Raw genomic sequence first — 18,230 nt, 5'->3', positions numbered from 1 at the left:
TGGGTATTACAAAAAATCCCGCCGTTGTTAGTCGTGTGTGAAAATCAACAGTAAAATGAATATATTTTGCTGTTTAGAAGTTAGATTAAATACAGTTCTTTGACAGATGTTAAATTAAAGCTTTAAGAATCTACGTTGTCGCTTAGGATCTATCTGTATTCATGAGTTCACCCTACTGTTTGTTTTAAGTTTGAATTACAAATATATTTTAGTATTACTGGAACTGACAATAATTCATTTTATTTGCACAGCCATGTGTTACTAACTTTTACCGTTGATAATACTTAGTGGTCTAATCTTCGATAGATTGGAACTGCCCTATCGATCTCACTATATAATAACATTGTCAATCTTCTCAGCGATGATTGATAAAAATATCAATCTTTATGGAGTCAGCGTATGAATCGGGATGTACCCTTTGTTTCTGGAGAATGTGGATGTCAATAATGTTCTTCCGGTTCTGTTGTGATGAACTCCATAGATAGACAATATGTTAACATAAACTGTAATAGAGTTGATATATTTAATCAGAATAACCTTTTGCAGACATACTAATGGTTTCGTGTTTTACTTATTTCGATATCCGATACAGGAAGAATGCATCAACACTGCACAGCAAATTTGAAAATTGATTTATTGTGATATTTTGACCATCAAAATCATTCACATAAAACATGTGTACTAACTGTGAGTGTCAACAGATATAACAGGAGTAATCTTAATATTTCATAGAAATTTATAATAGCATTAGAATTAATAGTTCGCCTACACGGTTAATGTTTTCTACCATCGATTTTTATTTTCAAACTGGATTTTCTGTTGTTTTACATTAAATTCATCGTCTGCTGTAATAGCATGGATTACGTTGTACTCAATGTTAGTGGAACGATATTTCGTCTGCACAAGAAAACATTCTGTCGTCTGCCGTCGCATTGTTTTGAAAATTGTGTTTCTAACCAACAGAAAATGGACGAAAAAGACTCGTGTGAGGAATATTACCTTGAAAGACATGCAGAAAGTTTCACAGCAATTGTTTGGTTTTATACAAATGGAGAATTACATATGCCATCGTCTGTCTGTCCGTCTGTTTTCTGCAGGGAATTGAAATTTTGGCAAATTGACGACCGTAAAATGTCGCGATGTTGTTATATGAAGTATGTGTCATTTTTTGAGGATCAAGCTTTACTAAAAACATTTGAACTCGAAGAAACAAAAGCTGGCAGGTCTGGAAATATTCTTCGTCCATCGAATAGCAAATGGGAATATACAAGAAGAAAAGTTTGGCGGGTATTAGATGACCCAATGTCGTCTACTTTAGCCAAGGTACAGTATATCAAATGTATTGCTTCTTGTAGGAATAATTTGTTTGAGTTTTTGAACTATCACACAATTGACACATTTAACTAGTTTTGTTCCCCAGGGGTACTTCTGTTATCTATTGTGGTGTTGGTGTCGGAAGTAGCCAACTAATATCCTGAAAAAGCCACAATACCTTATAGAAACCACTATATTACAATCTCTCAACAGTTTTGCAGAGAACTAATTTTCATTAAACCACTTCTGTTTAATTTAAGATCTGCACATTTTGCTTTCCACTATTCACGCCGTATTGTTACTGTTTTGAAACTGTGAATGCCAGAAAATAGGAACTGTAAAACTGAACATTTTTTCAAAGAAACGACATGTAATGTGCAAAGAAACTATTTAGTGATCAATGATTCACACACAGCAAATGCTTCATGTTTATTTAGGAAGGAACCAAATTAACGATATATGCAAAAGGCAGGTTATATATTGCCGTTTGGAACGTAAAGGAGGGGGTCGCCCATAATGACTGGTCTACAGTCTACTCGTCAGATATGTAGGGTATTATCTATTACCATCTACGTGTATTTCTATACTTATGTGTACCCTGCATGGAGACAATAACATTATATATGTATCCAATGAGCCAATGCCATACTGTGATCTATAATGGTTTAAAAATAATGACTTGGATGGAGAGTTGTCTCATTTTGGCACTCATACCACCTCTTCTTATATCTATTTACTTATTTAGACAACGACTGGAAATTGAGTTTAAGTTGGATAGGGGTAGAAATTGTGCTTTAAAACAAGACAAGTCAGTTACGAACCCCTCCAAGAATTTTTGGTAGGTTTTAATAACGTACAGAGAGTATAGCACTTTCTATTCAAGCAACAAGGGATTTAACGTTTCGCTTCTTGCCAGACGTTGTTGAGTGTTAGTAAATCCCACACATCTAAACAAACGCCACTCTGCATCACATATTTTACTTCCGGATGGAAGAAGCCAGCAGATGAACCTTTCAGTATTCAAATATTTTTGAATATGTCCACTGTTCTTTATAAAACTCAGTCTAAAAATAATCATAGAAAAGGTTCTGATTGACTCGGTTAAATTTATTCTATCAACAAGTTGATCTCCAATCGGTTGAATAAAATAGACTATTCTTATCACAGGTGATCAAATAACTTAAAAACATGTTTTTTTTTTATGACTGCATGCTATTGAGTACTAAATCATTTAGTAAATGTATTTCGTTACTCAATGGATTAAAAATCATATCATGAACGACATCGTTTCCTGATATTAGTTTTAAATGGTGTGATGGATTTGAATGGCTTTTAAGATTCAATTAATAAACGCATTTCGAAAAATAAATTAGATTTAACTTACTGCATTCAAGTTGTGCATTGAAATGTTTATTCAGGGTATAAACTAGAATAGTTCCTATATAATCAATACATCTGGCATTAATAGCAATTCTTTATTGTGGTTTGTGTTCTAGGCATACATTTAGGGATAAGGTAATCTTTAATGGGAAGTTAATTCATGAATCCATTAATGATATCGTGTTCGATACTATATCAACGTTTTTTTTGTAATGCTAAATGTTGCATAAAGAGAGCTACAAACGTTTAAGTCTTTACTCCTTTTTGAGATCATGCAATTTCCTTTTTATTATTTCTGTTTAATTTGGTTTGTCTGTTTAGTCAATTAATATGATTTAATTGCCCATCGGTAAAAAACTGATAAATAAATTTAACCTGCAAGAGAAATATCGACTACATTTGGAAAGAGTTAAATTTTCTATGAACTTTGTTGATTTGCGGACATTTCCGTGTTGTTCACGAATCTGATATTAATATCCTCTGATTGTCTTTCCAACAGTTTTGTTATGTTTTGTTTTAATTTCCATTTTTCGCCAGTTTGGTGGTTAAAAATGATATTCGCCGGACGAAATGGCATAACTCGGACCGTAATATGTATGTGTTGATACTGTCGTTTTTTTTTTCCCCCTTCATTTTAACTAATGACCAGACTATTTCGAAATCCTAATATTTTGAGACTTTAAGGTAGATCACAAGTATATATTTTTTGAGACAGAATTTTTTTATAATTTGCCAAAATGAAGATTTTACTATGCTCTTTTCAAAAATTTAATAAAAAGTATGGGTCACCGTGCTATTTTTCAAGCTATGAGGCGTTGAAAATTGCCAAAATTTGGTTAGTTTGTTCATGAAAAAACACATTAGTGTGCATAAAAAAAATTCTATGAGATAGAATTTTGAAATAAATTGTGAGAAGAAAGGTTTAATAATATGTTTTAAGAAAATAAACAGAAAAAATGGTGTCACCGAACTCGTTTTCTTGCTACAAGTAAAAATAAAAAATTTCCCTATTAGCCCAGTATAAATTTTGTACTAAAAGAGTTATCTCCCCTTAAATGGCACATTTGAAAAAAAAATATTTTAAAACCAAAAGAAATTATATTTGTTAAAATATTTTAAATGATACGCTTAATTAACAAGTTTTCTCTAAATAAAAAAAATAGTCTAACCATTGAATTGCAAATCTGTCTCCAAATTTGCAGATTTAGGCAAATAACTAGACCGATTTTGTACTGTGATTGTACAATCCAAGATGGCGGTATACCATGAATCTACCTTAAAAGTTAAAGTTTCAAGTTAATATTATAATTGAAAATGACTTAATTTCTACTTTCTGTTAAACATAAGTGTAATGCTTATTTTAAATCGATCATGTCCAATAAAACATGCCAAAACATAATTTCCACTTTTAGTGTGAAATATAGTCTGTGATTTAGACGTACTTTAATCAATTTAATAACATCATTTTGCAGGAATGCAATGGAATAAACTGCAACTGTATTCTCATTAAAAAAACAAAATTGATAGTAGAAACAATTTGGTTTATTATTGTTCCATGAAAATACGTTTTCTATCAGCTTTGTCTGTTTCTATTGAATCCATGCAGAAAAATCTGTTATTTACTGACAATGTAATCTGCAGAAGTATGTGTTGTCTAGACAACAAACTAACAGTAAGGAACTCTTAGTAGTATTCTAACCTTAAATGACTAATTGAATCAGAAGAGATGAATACACTTTACCCCAAAGATCTGTGAATTCACAAGCAATGGTAATAAACTTTGATTTCTTATGAATATGCGAAGATGTTGTAAGATTGCAAAAAAGACAACTATCCACCAGACACGAAGGAATGAGAATGTAATCAATTATAGTTTGTCAGCACAAATTATACGTATGTACAATTCTAAAGGAAAACATTTTCGGATTGTTCAGAAAAACACGTGACTCAAACAGAATAAAGAGAGATTTGATATTGAACAGGTTGTTCTTGCATTTTGGGACCTCGTCTTACCATGCATACATGAATATAGGAAGATGTGGCGTGAGTGCCAATGAGACAACGCTCCATCCAAATAACAATTTAAACAAAGTAAACCATAATAGGTCAATGTACGGCTTTCAACACGGAGCCTTGGCTCACACCGAACAACAAGCTATAAAGGGCCCCAAAATTACTAGTGTAAAACCATTCAAACGGGAAAACCAACGGTCTAATCTATATAAAAAAACGAGAAACGAGAAACACGTATAAATTACATAAACAAACGACAACTACTGTACATCATATTACTGACTTAGGACAGGTGCAAACATTTGCAGCGGGATTAAACGTTTTAATGGTACCAAACCTTCTCCCTTTTTCTGAAACAATAGCATAACATCACAACATAGAAAAACATACGATAAAATATCAATTGGCAATCAAAAAACGTAAATTAATACACTATGAACGAATAAATTTGATCTGCGATATCTGAATGTTAATGCCCAGTTAATAAAATATTCGGGATAAACATTTAAGGCCAAAAAGCAAACAAATAAGTCCAAACAAAGCCATGGCAAGACACCACTGCGAAATATTTAACCCTACGAAAATTATCACATTTGAAAAAAAACGGTTTTAATAATACAGGTAAATGTTGAAGTTTGTACAAATGTAGTAAGTAAAATTTAGAAGATATTCCAAATATTCAAAGCTGGTATATAGACAAGTTCCATATAAAATAACAAAAAGGCATTATAAACAGTATCAACAGGTACATACATAAATATATATAATTAAGGCACGCTGATAGCCATTCGGTGACCTGTAGTGTTTCGTCCTTTGGTTCTGATGGATTATCTTATCATTGGAACATCTTATACTATATATAACACCACAACATGTCAAAAATTAAACAACGAACAGACAAAACGCTACAAAAAAATCTAGATTTAGCACCACATCCTCCACCAAATAACGGGATTTAACTCGAGAGCCCCGGACTATTAAAGAATCAATCAATGTAATAATTGTTACATAGACGTGATAAATAAGTGATAAATAAGCAGACAAATAATCTTAGATCGATCGTAACTTTGTTTAATTTGTATTTATGTGTGTTTAATTTGTATTTATGTGTGTTTAATTTGTATTTATGTGTGTGTAATTTGTATTTATGTGTGTGTAATTTGTATTTATGTGTGTAGTTTTTGTTATAACTGATGAATAAATCAACTTAATACTGTGATACTAGTAGTATAATTGTTACCGCGTTGTAAACGTTTTTAGAAGTTCCATATTTAGCCATACACTTAGTATTGTTAGAGATGTGCGTAATTGCTAAGGCGCTGTTCAAGGCGTTAGTTGCATGATAATAGTTACATGTACCTTATTTTTGTAGCATTTGTGTGACATGTTCGCATAGCATATCAAATTTTGTGTTTCATTATAATGTACAAACAAAATTTTGTGTTTCATTGTAAGGTACAAAAAGCAACCACCATTTTTTACTTTTAAAAATGCCTGTACGAAGTCAGGAATATATATAAAAAAAAAAAAAAGAAGAAGATGTGGTATGATTGCCAATGAGACAATTATCCACAAAAGACCAAAATGACACAGACATTAACAACTATAGGTCACCGTACGGCCTTCAACAATGAGCAAAGCCTATACCGCATATTCAGCTTTAAAATGTCACAATAAGACAATGTAAAACAATTCAAACGAGAAAACTAACGGCCTTATTTATGTAAAAAAAAAATGAACGAAAAACAAATATGAAACACATAAACAAACGACAACCACTGAATTACAGGCTTCTGACTTCAGACAGGCACATACATAAATAATGTGGCGGGGTTAAACATGTTAGCGGGATCCCAACCCTCCCCCTAACCTGGGACAGAGGTATAACAGTACAACATATGACAGTTGTTACTCATTCGTTTGATGTGTTTGAGCTTTTGATTTTGCCATTTGATTAGAGACTTTCAGTTTTGATGTTAATTTCCTCTGAGTTCATTTTTTTTGTAATTTTACATTTTTTAGAAAGTATAGTCAAGAAAGTGAAAGGAATATTTGTTAGGCAGTGATTTTTGGGGGATTTATATATAAAAATGAAGATATATATAGTCTGGTTTTTATATTAACTTTAATAAGATCATGGGTACTTTATTTTGCCATTTAAACTTTTATGGATTCGAGCGTCATTGCTGAGTATTTTGTAGACAAAATGCACATATGGCGTACCGGGTATTTATGATGTATTTATGTATTCATAAAGATGAAAATTGTTTTACATCTGCTCCTTGTTTCTAATTAAGTTTTATCTGATCGTTTCCCTAAGCTACTTCATCAACTATTCACCTTGTGCTTTTGTTAATTATAATGACATCTGCTATATAATTAACGGTGGACAAAGATCACTGATAGGGTAGCGATAAAAAATTGGATGTATTTTGACCTTTTAAAGCTGCATACTATATTGCGTAATGGCAATGTAGTCATTATTTAGATAACATCAAAATAAAGATTTAGTACGACAGAAGGCAACACTCTTATTTAACGTCTATTTAAATATCAATTTTGCATTCGAATTTTAATTTACATGTATTTTCAGTGGAGGATCCAGGGAGTGGGTTCTAGGGGGTTTGAACCCCCTTCTTTTGGTTTAACGGTCAATCGTTATGCTTTTGAATGGGGACATATGGCTGAAACCCCCTTTAAAAAAGGCTAGATCCGCCCCTGATTCTTTTAACAACGTGACGTGGAAAGGTATGACATAAAACAACAAATGTACGTTACTTAATAAGAAGTCAGAATAAGATCATGCAAGGCCTTTTCGGTGTAAATCAGATTTGTACCAGGCAGTACGAGTCGATACAGTAATACTGATTTGTACCAGGCAGTACTAGTCGATACAGTTATACTGATTTGTACCAGGCAGTACGAGTCGATACAGTAATACTGATTTGTACCAGGCAGTACGAGTCGATACAGTAATACTGATTTGTACCAGGCAGTACGAGTCGATACAGTAATACTGATTTGTACCAGGCAGTACGAGTCGATACAGTAATACTGATTTGTACTTTAAGAAGTCATGGGTAAATCCATACCTGTCAACTGACCCGGATTCTGCGGGTGTGACCCGAGATTTTCACAATTCTGAGGGATCACCCGGATCACTGCCGGGTCATTGAAATAACCCGGAAATTCCGAAAATGACCCGATTTCACCCGTATTTCTTAGCCTTGAGATTGATTTTCATGACATAAGTAATATTCCTTTAAAATACCGGCAAATTCGTAATTCTTCCATGAACATGCAGTTCATCTAGCTATGTAAACTGTCAAATTAAGTGACCCATTAAGTGCATGGCTTCACTTGACAGCTTTGGTGTCAAACACACTGTTGATTAACACCAATTACCTTAGCTTTAGGTCGTAAATAAATTGCCTGTTGTTTTACAAAGATATTTCAACTAAGAGTTACTTCCCCTTATTTGTCACCATTCAAAATTATTCCTTATATTTACGTTTTATGGGTGAAAAAGATTAAATCATAATAATATAAAATTCAAATACATATTGAAAAATAATAACTTTTCATTATTTTTATACCTTTATACAATTTTTAAAAAAAAGTTGAAAATTATTTTTAACATTTATACTTCCTTTAACTGTATTACTATATTTTATTATAGTTTAATTTCCTTACCAATATAGTGATGAATGATGATTCATGTAATACCTCCACATGGTATATTTAAAGGCTAGTAGACTAATTTTAAAAATACATTTGAAAAATAAATTTTAGATTATGACAAAACTAAAGGACATAAGACTGTTTTACACAAGTTAATAAAAATCTTTAAAAGTGTAATGAAATAATAATAAATAAGATTTAAAATGACTTAACCAAGTGAACATGCATTGATGTTTTGGTATCTTTGATATACATTATAAGAAAATGTACCATAAATACTGAAATTCAGCTCGAAAAAGTTGGTACGCGTTATGACCTGAGATTTGATTCTTCAATGCAGGTCATGACCTGCATTTTCATCGTCACAGGTTGACAGGTATGTAAATCAGAATGTTATACCTGTAGGAATCGATACCTTTAATGCTTTACTAGTAGGAATCAGAATACCAAAGGGTTAAAAAGGCCATGACATACCATTTATTTATTTAAAAATAATTTACTACTGTAGTGATCCTCCATAACTAAGAAAGTAATAAACGAGAAAAGAGTACATCCAAACGCGTTTGTGATTTTTAAAGCACCAAACTTCTAAATGGGTACAGAATTTATAGATGTATCACTTATAAACTATTTGAATAATTAAATCTAATACATGTATTATTCCGTTTAGAAATTTACGGAAAAAATACAATTGAAACAATTAAAAATGCATGAACTCTTGGTAATGTATCAACAGTTTGTGTGTATGTTTCGCTAAAAGACTATATTCATATTATTGACCTTTGTCTCTGGAGATAATTAAGAGATAACTGTATTGTATTTTAAGCTCCGACGGCATCAATTGGGGATTTGATGGGCGCAAATTAACTTTACTTGCGACGCGTTAGCGGAGACAGTAAACGGGTATTTGCGACCATCAAGTCCCCAATTGATGCCGTCGGAGCTTAAAATACAATATTGTTATCTCCATTCTAATGAAGCTGACAGAAAACAACGTTAAAACATGTAATTAAAATCTGTCATATGCGGTCTGCGCTATACGCGTACGTCCCATAGCATTAATTGTCAATTGATGCCATGTAAAAAAGTAACGTTATCCAATCAAAATGAACGTTACAAACGTTATTGCATTAGAATAGTTATTTGACAGGTTGCTTTATATCTGTGCTTGGGCATTATAGTACTCGGTCAAGTAAGATCAACTAAGCAAATCAACCCTAAACTCGGTGTAATTTGAAGAAAAGTACCAGTTTTATGTTTTCTGTCTACGACAATATCATCGGAAAACAGTTAATCGCTTCTCCAAATTGCCACCAAATTTAAAGAATAATAGTTATTTCTCCTTTTTTTCTGTACTTAATGTACATGTAATGTGTAATGTATCGTGCAAATTATTTTATTTTAAGGTCATTGCATTCAAAAACATTAAGGATCTAATATGTAGAGGATTCATTTTGTTAACAATCTTAAGACAAAAATCTGAATTATTTTGTTTTTCCAGACAACAACATAATTTACTAAAACATGAACCCACACATTTATCATCACTCAATAATGCATCACCAATTTGTTACCAGAGTAGAACTAGGTTTGATACCATCAATAGTATTGATTGAATATTGGATATTTATTATTGTCTGGCTAATCACAGAATAAGATGATTTGATGGTTTAGAACCATTAATAGGTTCATGATAAGACGAACTATGAAGATATTAATGTCAGAATAAACCTTCGATTGGTTATATCATATTGTAATAATTGGTGCGTTAAATAAGATGTATCTAAGTATGATTATATAGCTTGTTTAAACAGCCAAATAATTCTACATCCGGTAATCCATAATATAAAATAAGACGTAAAATCTTTGATTAGAATTGCTTTTGCTGCATGATTTCATTTCTCGAGATGATCCGTGAACATCAAGAAATAATTTCAATTAGACAATCAATCAATTAATTATCGACATAATTACACCTTATGTAAGAATCCTGGGTTTTGATTTGTTGATAGCCAGTGTATTTTTCACCAATTTACTCCTGTCAAATGAATATCGTTCATTTTTTAACGCCGCCGGGGTATATGCAAAAAGGATATGCCTTTTTGACCCTCTCTACCGTGGTATTTTAAACAGATATATCATGTTAAGGAGGGGTATTTGCGAAAAATACCAGTCGAGAGAATGTTAAATTTCACGAGCCGTAAGGCGAGGGAAATTCATTCTCAAGACTGGTATTTTTCGCAAATACCCCTCAATAACATGATATATCTGTTTAATTACACCGAATGTTAATGTACTAAAACGCATTGATGATCGTGACGTTACAAGCGTCCAGTCGGATAGAGTATTTTTTGGCAAATACCACGGCAGAGAGGGTAAAAAAGGCATATCCTTTTAGCAAATACCCCGGCGGCGTTAAAAATGAACGATATTCATTTGATAACAGTAAATTCGTGAAAAATACACTGGCTATTAACCAATCAAAACCCCGGATTCTTACATAAGGTGTAATTAGCCAAAAAATACTCTATCCGACTGGACGCTTGTAACGTCACGATCATCAATGCGTTTTTAAAAGTTAACATTCGGTGTAATTAAACAGATATATCATGTTCTTGAGGGGTATTTGCGAAAAATACCAGTCTTGAGAATGAATTTCCCTCGTCTTACGGCTCGCGAAATTTAACATTCTCTCGACTGGTATTTTTCGGAAATACCCCTCCTTAACATGATATATCTGTTTACAAACCTGTCTTTGGCCAACCTTGACCTTTTCCTTTAAAAGCATACTTTCTGTCTGAGCTTTTTGTGCATGTTTGACCTTCGCATTTTAAAGAAAAGCTCTTAATATATATATGTACTCAAGATATAATTGTATTTTATTGTCACATATTTGTAGATATTTACAATGATGATATCAGTATATGTAAAAGAATAGTATTTTCGAAGAAAACAAACAATGTTTAAAAGTCCCGGCAGGGTATTCAAATGAAAAACTATAATGATGTAAACGTCAAAAGTTCCTACTAGATAAACATATAAAAAAAAACATAATTCTTTTCATATAAATAAATGATTACCGAACGTCTTTGAGAGTGATGCTTACTTGTAATACACGATCTATGAATTTGTGCTTCTTTTTTTTATTTAAGTGTGTGCATATGAAGTAAATGTAGTAAACACTAGACGCAGATGGAAAATTGGCTAACATTCGTTTGTATTTTAACTCTTAACATTTTCCATCATTCTCGTTTTTCTTCTTTTGCAGATTTATGTTGCATCTTCAGCCATAGTCATTCTAATGTCTATATTTGTGCTAGTTGCTAGCACACATCCAGATTTTCAACGAAAACTTGACTGTGAGGAGATAAGAGAATTTCTAGGTGATGTCACACACATGCCAAAAAGCCATCAGCATTGTGAAAAAGAACTGAATGAAGAGCCTGAGATTGTTACTTCAAATGTTAGAACAGTACATGCAAATACCACAAATAATACAAATAGTTCAATGTTTGATAATAATAATGAGACTGAAGGCTATACAGATGATACCATCGACACACACACTCGCTTTAATTATCTGACTATTATGGATTATTTCACGGTTGGATTTTTTCTTGTAGAATTAGTAATAAGATATATATTTTGTCCTGATAAGAAAATATTTTTCTGTTCTTTTCTGAATATTGTGGACATAATAGCTTTAACCTCAGAATGTATTATAAATTTCATCGAGTATTTATTTCCAAAAGAAAAATACGCAATATATTCATCGTTAGATTTTATTGAATGTATACAAATAGCACGTGTTTTTAGGTTATTTCGATTGGTCAGGAACTTTATAGGATTTCGGGTCTTTATATATTCCGTTAGAGCAAGCTTTAAAAACATGGTACTGATGGTATTTCTAATGTTTGTAGCAGCGTTAATTTTTTCAGCTGTTGTATTCTACAGTGATCGTGATGCATTCAAATCGATACCGGACGCCATCTGGTGGTCAGTTGTTACCATGACTACAGTTGGGTATGGTGATGCTGTTCCAAAAAGCTTGCTTGGTAAAATGATCGGTTGTGTATGTGCAGTAACGGGTGTATTTGTACTGGCAGTTCTCATTCCAGTTCTAGTGTCGAATTTCGTATTATTCATCGGTTTTGCAAGAATTCCGTTGCGTAATCAAGGAAATGATCTCGCTACCATGGTAAAACAGGAGTTTGTCTTAAGAAAAGATAGGACCGAAATACAACTCTTGTCGAAGAAAACTAGACCGAAGGTATATAATTCAAGTGGAAGTCCATGATATTCTGCCTAAACGTCTTTCATAATAATACTTTATAACGAATTGAAATACAATTAAATAGCAAAAGTGAAGCTTTAATAATTGAAATAAATAATGTATGAAGTGCGGAAGAAAATTAGTATTGTATTATAGTATTGTATTTGTGACGAAAGAGTCTCTGTATATTGTATTGTATTTGTTTCGAAAGAGTCTCTATATAGTGTATAGAATGAAAAGAAAGAGTGTCTTTATTGTATTTATTACGGAAAACAGTGTCTGTATTGTATTTATGACACACAAGGGTGACTTTATTGTATTGTAATTGTTACGAAAGAGTGTCTGCATACTGAATTGTATTTGTTACGAAATAGTGTTTGCATACTGAATTGTATTTGTTACGAAAGAGTGTTTGCATACTGAATTCAATTTGTATTTGTTACGAAAGAGTAAAATTGAGAATGGAAATGGGGAATGTGTCAAAGAGACAACAACCCGACCAAATAAAAAACAACAGCAGAGGGTCACCAACAGGTCTTCAATGTAGCGAGAAATTCCCGCACCCGGAGGCGTCCTTCAGCTGGCCCCTAAACAAATATATACTAGTCCAGTGATAATGAACGCCATACTAATTTCCAAATTGAACACAAAAAACTAAAATTAAAATAATACAAGACTAACAAAGGCCAGAGGCTCCTGACTTGGGACAGGCGCAAAAATGCGGCGGGGTTAAACATGTTTGTGAGATCTCAACCCTCCCCCTATACCTCTAACCAATGTGGTAAAGTAAACGCATAACAATACGCACATTAAAATTCAGTTAAAGAGTGTCTGCATACTGAATTGTATTTGTTACGAAAGAGTGTTTGCATACTGAATTGTATTTGTTACGAAAGAGTGTTTGCATACTGAATTGTATTTGTTACGAAAGAGTGTTTGCATACTGAATTGTATTCGTTACGAAAGAGTGTTTGCATACTGAATTCAATTTGTTTTTGTTACGAAAGAGTGTCTGCATACTGAATTGTATTTGTTACGAAAGAGTGTTTGCATACTGAATTGTATTTGTTACGAAAGAGTGTTTGCATACTGAATTGTATTCGTTACGAAAGAGTGTTTGCATACTGAATTCAATTTGTATTTGTTACGAAAGAGTGTCTGCATACTGAATTGTATTTGTTACGAAAGAGTGTCTTCATACTGAATTGTATTTGTTACGAAAGAGTGTCTGCATACTGAATTGTATTTGTTACGAAAGAGTGTCTGCATACTGAATTGTATTTGTTACGAAATAGTGTCTTCATACTGAATTGTATTTGTTACGAAAGAGTGTCTGCATACTGAATTGTATTTGTTACGAAATAGTGTCTTCATACTGAATTGTATTTGTTACGAAAGAGTGTTTGCAAACTGAATTGTATTTGTTACGAAAGAGTGTGTGCATACTGAATTCAATTTGTATTTGTTACGAAAGAGTGTCTGCATACTGAATTGTATTTGTTACGAAAGAGTGTTTGCATACTGAATTGTATTTGTTACGAAAGAGTGTTTGCATACTGAATTGTATTTGTTACGAAAGAGTGTTTGCATACTGAATTGTATTCGTTACGAAAGAGTGTTTGCATACTGAATTCAATTTGTATTTGTTACGAAAGAGTGTCTGCATACTGAATTGTATTTGTTACGAAAGAGTGTCTTCATACTGAATTGTATTTGTTACGAGAGAGTGTCTGCATACTGAATTGTATTTGTTACGAAAGAGTGTCTGCATACTGAATTGTATTTGTTACGAAATAGTGTCTTCATACTGAATTGTATTTGTTACGAAAGAGTGTCTGCATACTGAATTGTATTTGTTACGAAAGAGTGTCTGCATACTGAATTGTATTTGTTACGAAAGAGTGTTTGCATACTGAATTGTATTTGTTACGAAAGAGTGTCTGCATACTGAATTGTATTTGTTACGAAAGAGTGTTTGCATACTGAATTGTATTTGTTACGAAAGAGTGTCTGCATACTGAATTGTATTTGTTACGAAAGAGTGTCTGCATATTGAATTGTATTTGTTACGAAAGAGTGTTTGCATACCGAATTGTATTTGTTACGAAAGAGTGTGTGCATACTGAATTGTATTTGTTACGAAAGAGTGTTTGTGTATTGTATCGTTTTGGAAGTGTCTGCGTTTTGTATTGTATTTATTTTAGAAAAGAGTGTCTGTATATTGTATTGTAATCGTTTCAGTCGAATGCAATATTTTATATTGCCTAATATATAATTGAAATTATGTTATTCATCATTTGATTATATTATGTTAATCAGATATTATACCAAATTAATGAAACTTTTAAAACAATGTTCCTTCATCCAAGCATATCTTGGATGTGCAGGATGAAGGTCATTCTTAGAATATGAGCCTGAGGCTCGAAAGTAATGAATTAGCTTTACTTCTCTATGAGGGGTGAAGCTTACATATGATATCTCTGTTTAAAGAAACAAACTATATAACCACCTATAGCTGGCCAGTGACCTTGACCCTAGTATATAAGCACCTGTTCCATAATAACTTGTCATAATTTAAAGCAAGTTTGTGTCGACCAAATATAAAACCCAGTGGAAAAGGGTGGGTCTGACTGATAATCCCTAGGGTGGGAATTAATTACTTTCGAGCCTCAGGCTCATATTCTAAGAATGACCTTTATCCTGCACATCCAAGATATGCTTGGATGAAGGAACATTCTTATTCATATTTCGCCTTCGGTCTCAAGTAATGAATTAGCTTGTTTAAAGTGTAGACACAAACTAAAAACAATTTTTATATAAATGCCAACATTTAATAAAGGATAAAAATCACAAGATCATCCAGTAACTACAACTGAAGAAAAGTGTTTTAGTACTGATATTATTTACTTTCCTGTTATAGAACTTGTAAAAAGTTTTACCATATGTCCAGACAAAACTGTTGCCATAATGTCCTTAATAGAACATCCTGAAGCTAAATGCACTTATGAAGAGGTTCCTCCAAATGAGTTAACCTTAAAACCTCGGATAAAATTAGAACTCTCTCTAACTATCTAAACTTTACGAAAAGACTTAGATGAATTCTCTCACCTATTTTGTACACAAAACATGATAAATCATTGTCTTAATCAACACAAAGTTTTGGTTTATCAAAACCTTTGATCACCTCATTAGGTAAACTAACTAACAGATCTAGTATTTTTCAAAAACTCATGTATATGAAAAAATAAAGTGCCATGTCTCTGAATGAAAGACATAGAATGTAAATCTACAACTGATAAAGATAGTACTTCAAGGCAGATGTAGTCAAGGCAAATAAAGACACAAGTATAAAAGACAGTTTCAATGTTAAATACTCCAATGAATATTAAGAACTTAAAAAAGATAGCGCTAAATTCATCTCCCAAGTGAAAGAGTATCTAACTCTTCAATTGCAGATTCAGGTTTAAGCAACCTTCCACAAATACATGTAGTAAACAAACAAATTCAGTAAAATCTATTTCTTAAAGGATAAAGTCTGTTTCAACATAGACCAAGAAAAATTCACATTAAACATGCTGAATATGAAAAGCTTGTGTTTTACAAAAATTTCAATAATCCGTGACTAACATCCTTTTTAGATGGTGATAAGGAATTGGTTCTCTAATTGAACACACCAAATAATGAAATTTCTCAAAAAAATATTGATAATGCTTGATTATAGATGCATGGTCTCCAAGATGAAGTGTAAATATATTTTACAAATGATTCTGAAATCTCCTGTTTATATTAAAGTGATTTCTGAGTATAATACACACGTTTTTACCCTACTGCACAATCAACCCTTCAGGTGTTGGTTCACTTTAATTTTTTACAATATACAGTTAAATTAAGTCTCTTCCTGACGGAAAGACATTATCTTCAGTATGTAACATTGTTACTAATTTTTATGCTTAACAGTTTAACTGGCAAATAAATTAAAATTGGTCTTAGCAAAGAAAACCAACTCTGAGCAAGCCAAAAAGGATAATCAAAAGAGCCTTCTGAACTTTATCACTAATAATTTTCTTTATAAATATCCCCAACAATGAAAAAGATGGGAAAATATAAGGTCATAATTCTGATCATGAAAATAAAAACATCTCTGAAAGGAGCTTGTTGGTCAAAAGACAACGAAGTAATTATCTACAGATTGAAAAAGAAAATGTAATAACAACAAAACAAATATATCTTCTTTCAATTGACATCCTTTTGAATCTGTAAATTTTTTAGACATATGATAAGCATCAAAAATTTTCTTACCAGGAATATAAAGAGCTGTGATAAAAATGTTCTTTCTTGAACACCAAGCCCAAATAATGAAATATTTGTAGTAAGCATGTTAAGTGACAAAGAGGTTACACCTCCTATTGCATAATAAAAGCTACTGAAATTGTATCTTCTGATTGTATAACTCTCTGTGACTAAAACTTTTTCTCCAGAAGAATATTATAGCCAACAATACTATGAAATCTATATGAAATGAGTGCATACTCTTAAAGAAGCTCCGTCTACCAACAGAAACATTTTCTTCAAATTTGGATCCCAAATCCTTATGTCAGAGGAATCTGGTACAACCCAAAAGCTTATCTGGATGGGTCTATAAATCAAATTTTTAATTTCTGATTTTAAATTGTTAAAAAATTTCACCTATTGATGATAATAAACACTGTAACAACTATACAGTGTTTCAACATTATTTCTCGCCATGTTTCTGCAATGTAACATTCCCATGCATGCCACAGATACTGCATTAAAAGCATTCATCACAAGACCAATAAATGATGTAAAACATCTATAATACCGTTACACAATTCTATTTAAAAAGAATTTCCCAAGGGAGATAATTTTACCATTTCTCATCTGTCAGAAAAAACTTAAATAGCTCAGTATCAATAATGAGACAAAGGAAAACAATGTGCTTCCAAGGAATGAGTACCAACTTCTCAAAATTTTTCTGAAGCACAGCTTATCAAGCATTTGCACCACTTCTTCTGTATTCACCATACAATCATCTAAACTCTGATCCATAATAAAATAATCATCAATGTATAAACTATAGCATGTATATACTTCAAGTGACATTATTTCATAAATACATAGACAGGTTTTAAAACCTTAGTAAAAACTCTTGATGCAGAAGCCAATCCAAAACAAAAAAACATAAATATCATATCAATGTCTTTTCCACATAAATCAGGAAATTGTGATATAAACATAAATGATACTTAAATATGCATCTGTGAGATCTATAGATGTTAGCTCTATCTATATATATATATATAGATATATATATATAGATAATTATTCTAAAGAATTACATCTAAACAAAAGATAAATGGTCCTGCTCCAAATGCTGATAAGCCACAAACTTAGTTTGTTTTAATTTTTCAAATAGATACAGGCCTTGAAGACCAATCTTTCTTAGGAACCAAGAAAATATAGGAAATAAACTGATTTTCCATTGATCGATCAACCTTTTAAATAGCTCTCTTAGCTATCAATTTTTGGACTTCTGAAATTAATTCATCCT

The 18,230-nt window shown here is 32.1% G+C and overlaps 1 protein-coding gene across 1 annotated transcript; it reads left to right on the top strand.

The window, feature by feature from the left end:
• The first annotated feature begins 282 nt into the window (after positions 1–282).
• Positions 283–13,106, top strand: LOC139501110 (potassium voltage-gated channel protein Shaw-like). Its single transcript, XM_071290093.1, has 2 exons — positions 283–1,323; positions 11,657–13,106. Exons 1-2 carry the CDS (start codon positions 856–858, stop codon positions 12,683–12,685), a joined length of 1,497 nt encoding a protein of 498 aa, XP_071146194.1. The 5' UTR covers positions 283–855; the 3' UTR covers positions 12,686–13,106.
• The last annotated feature ends 5,124 nt before the right edge of the window (positions 13,107–18,230 follow it).

The sequence above is a fragment of the Mytilus edulis genome, chromosome 13 (genome assembly GCF_963676685.1).
Source record: "Mytilus edulis chromosome 13, xbMytEdul2.2, whole genome shotgun sequence".
Taxonomy (NCBI): Eukaryota; Metazoa; Mollusca; class Bivalvia; order Mytilida; family Mytilidae; genus Mytilus; species Mytilus edulis.
The sequence above is the reverse complement of the archived record's forward strand: the minus strand, read 5'-3'. Positions and strand labels throughout refer to the sequence as shown.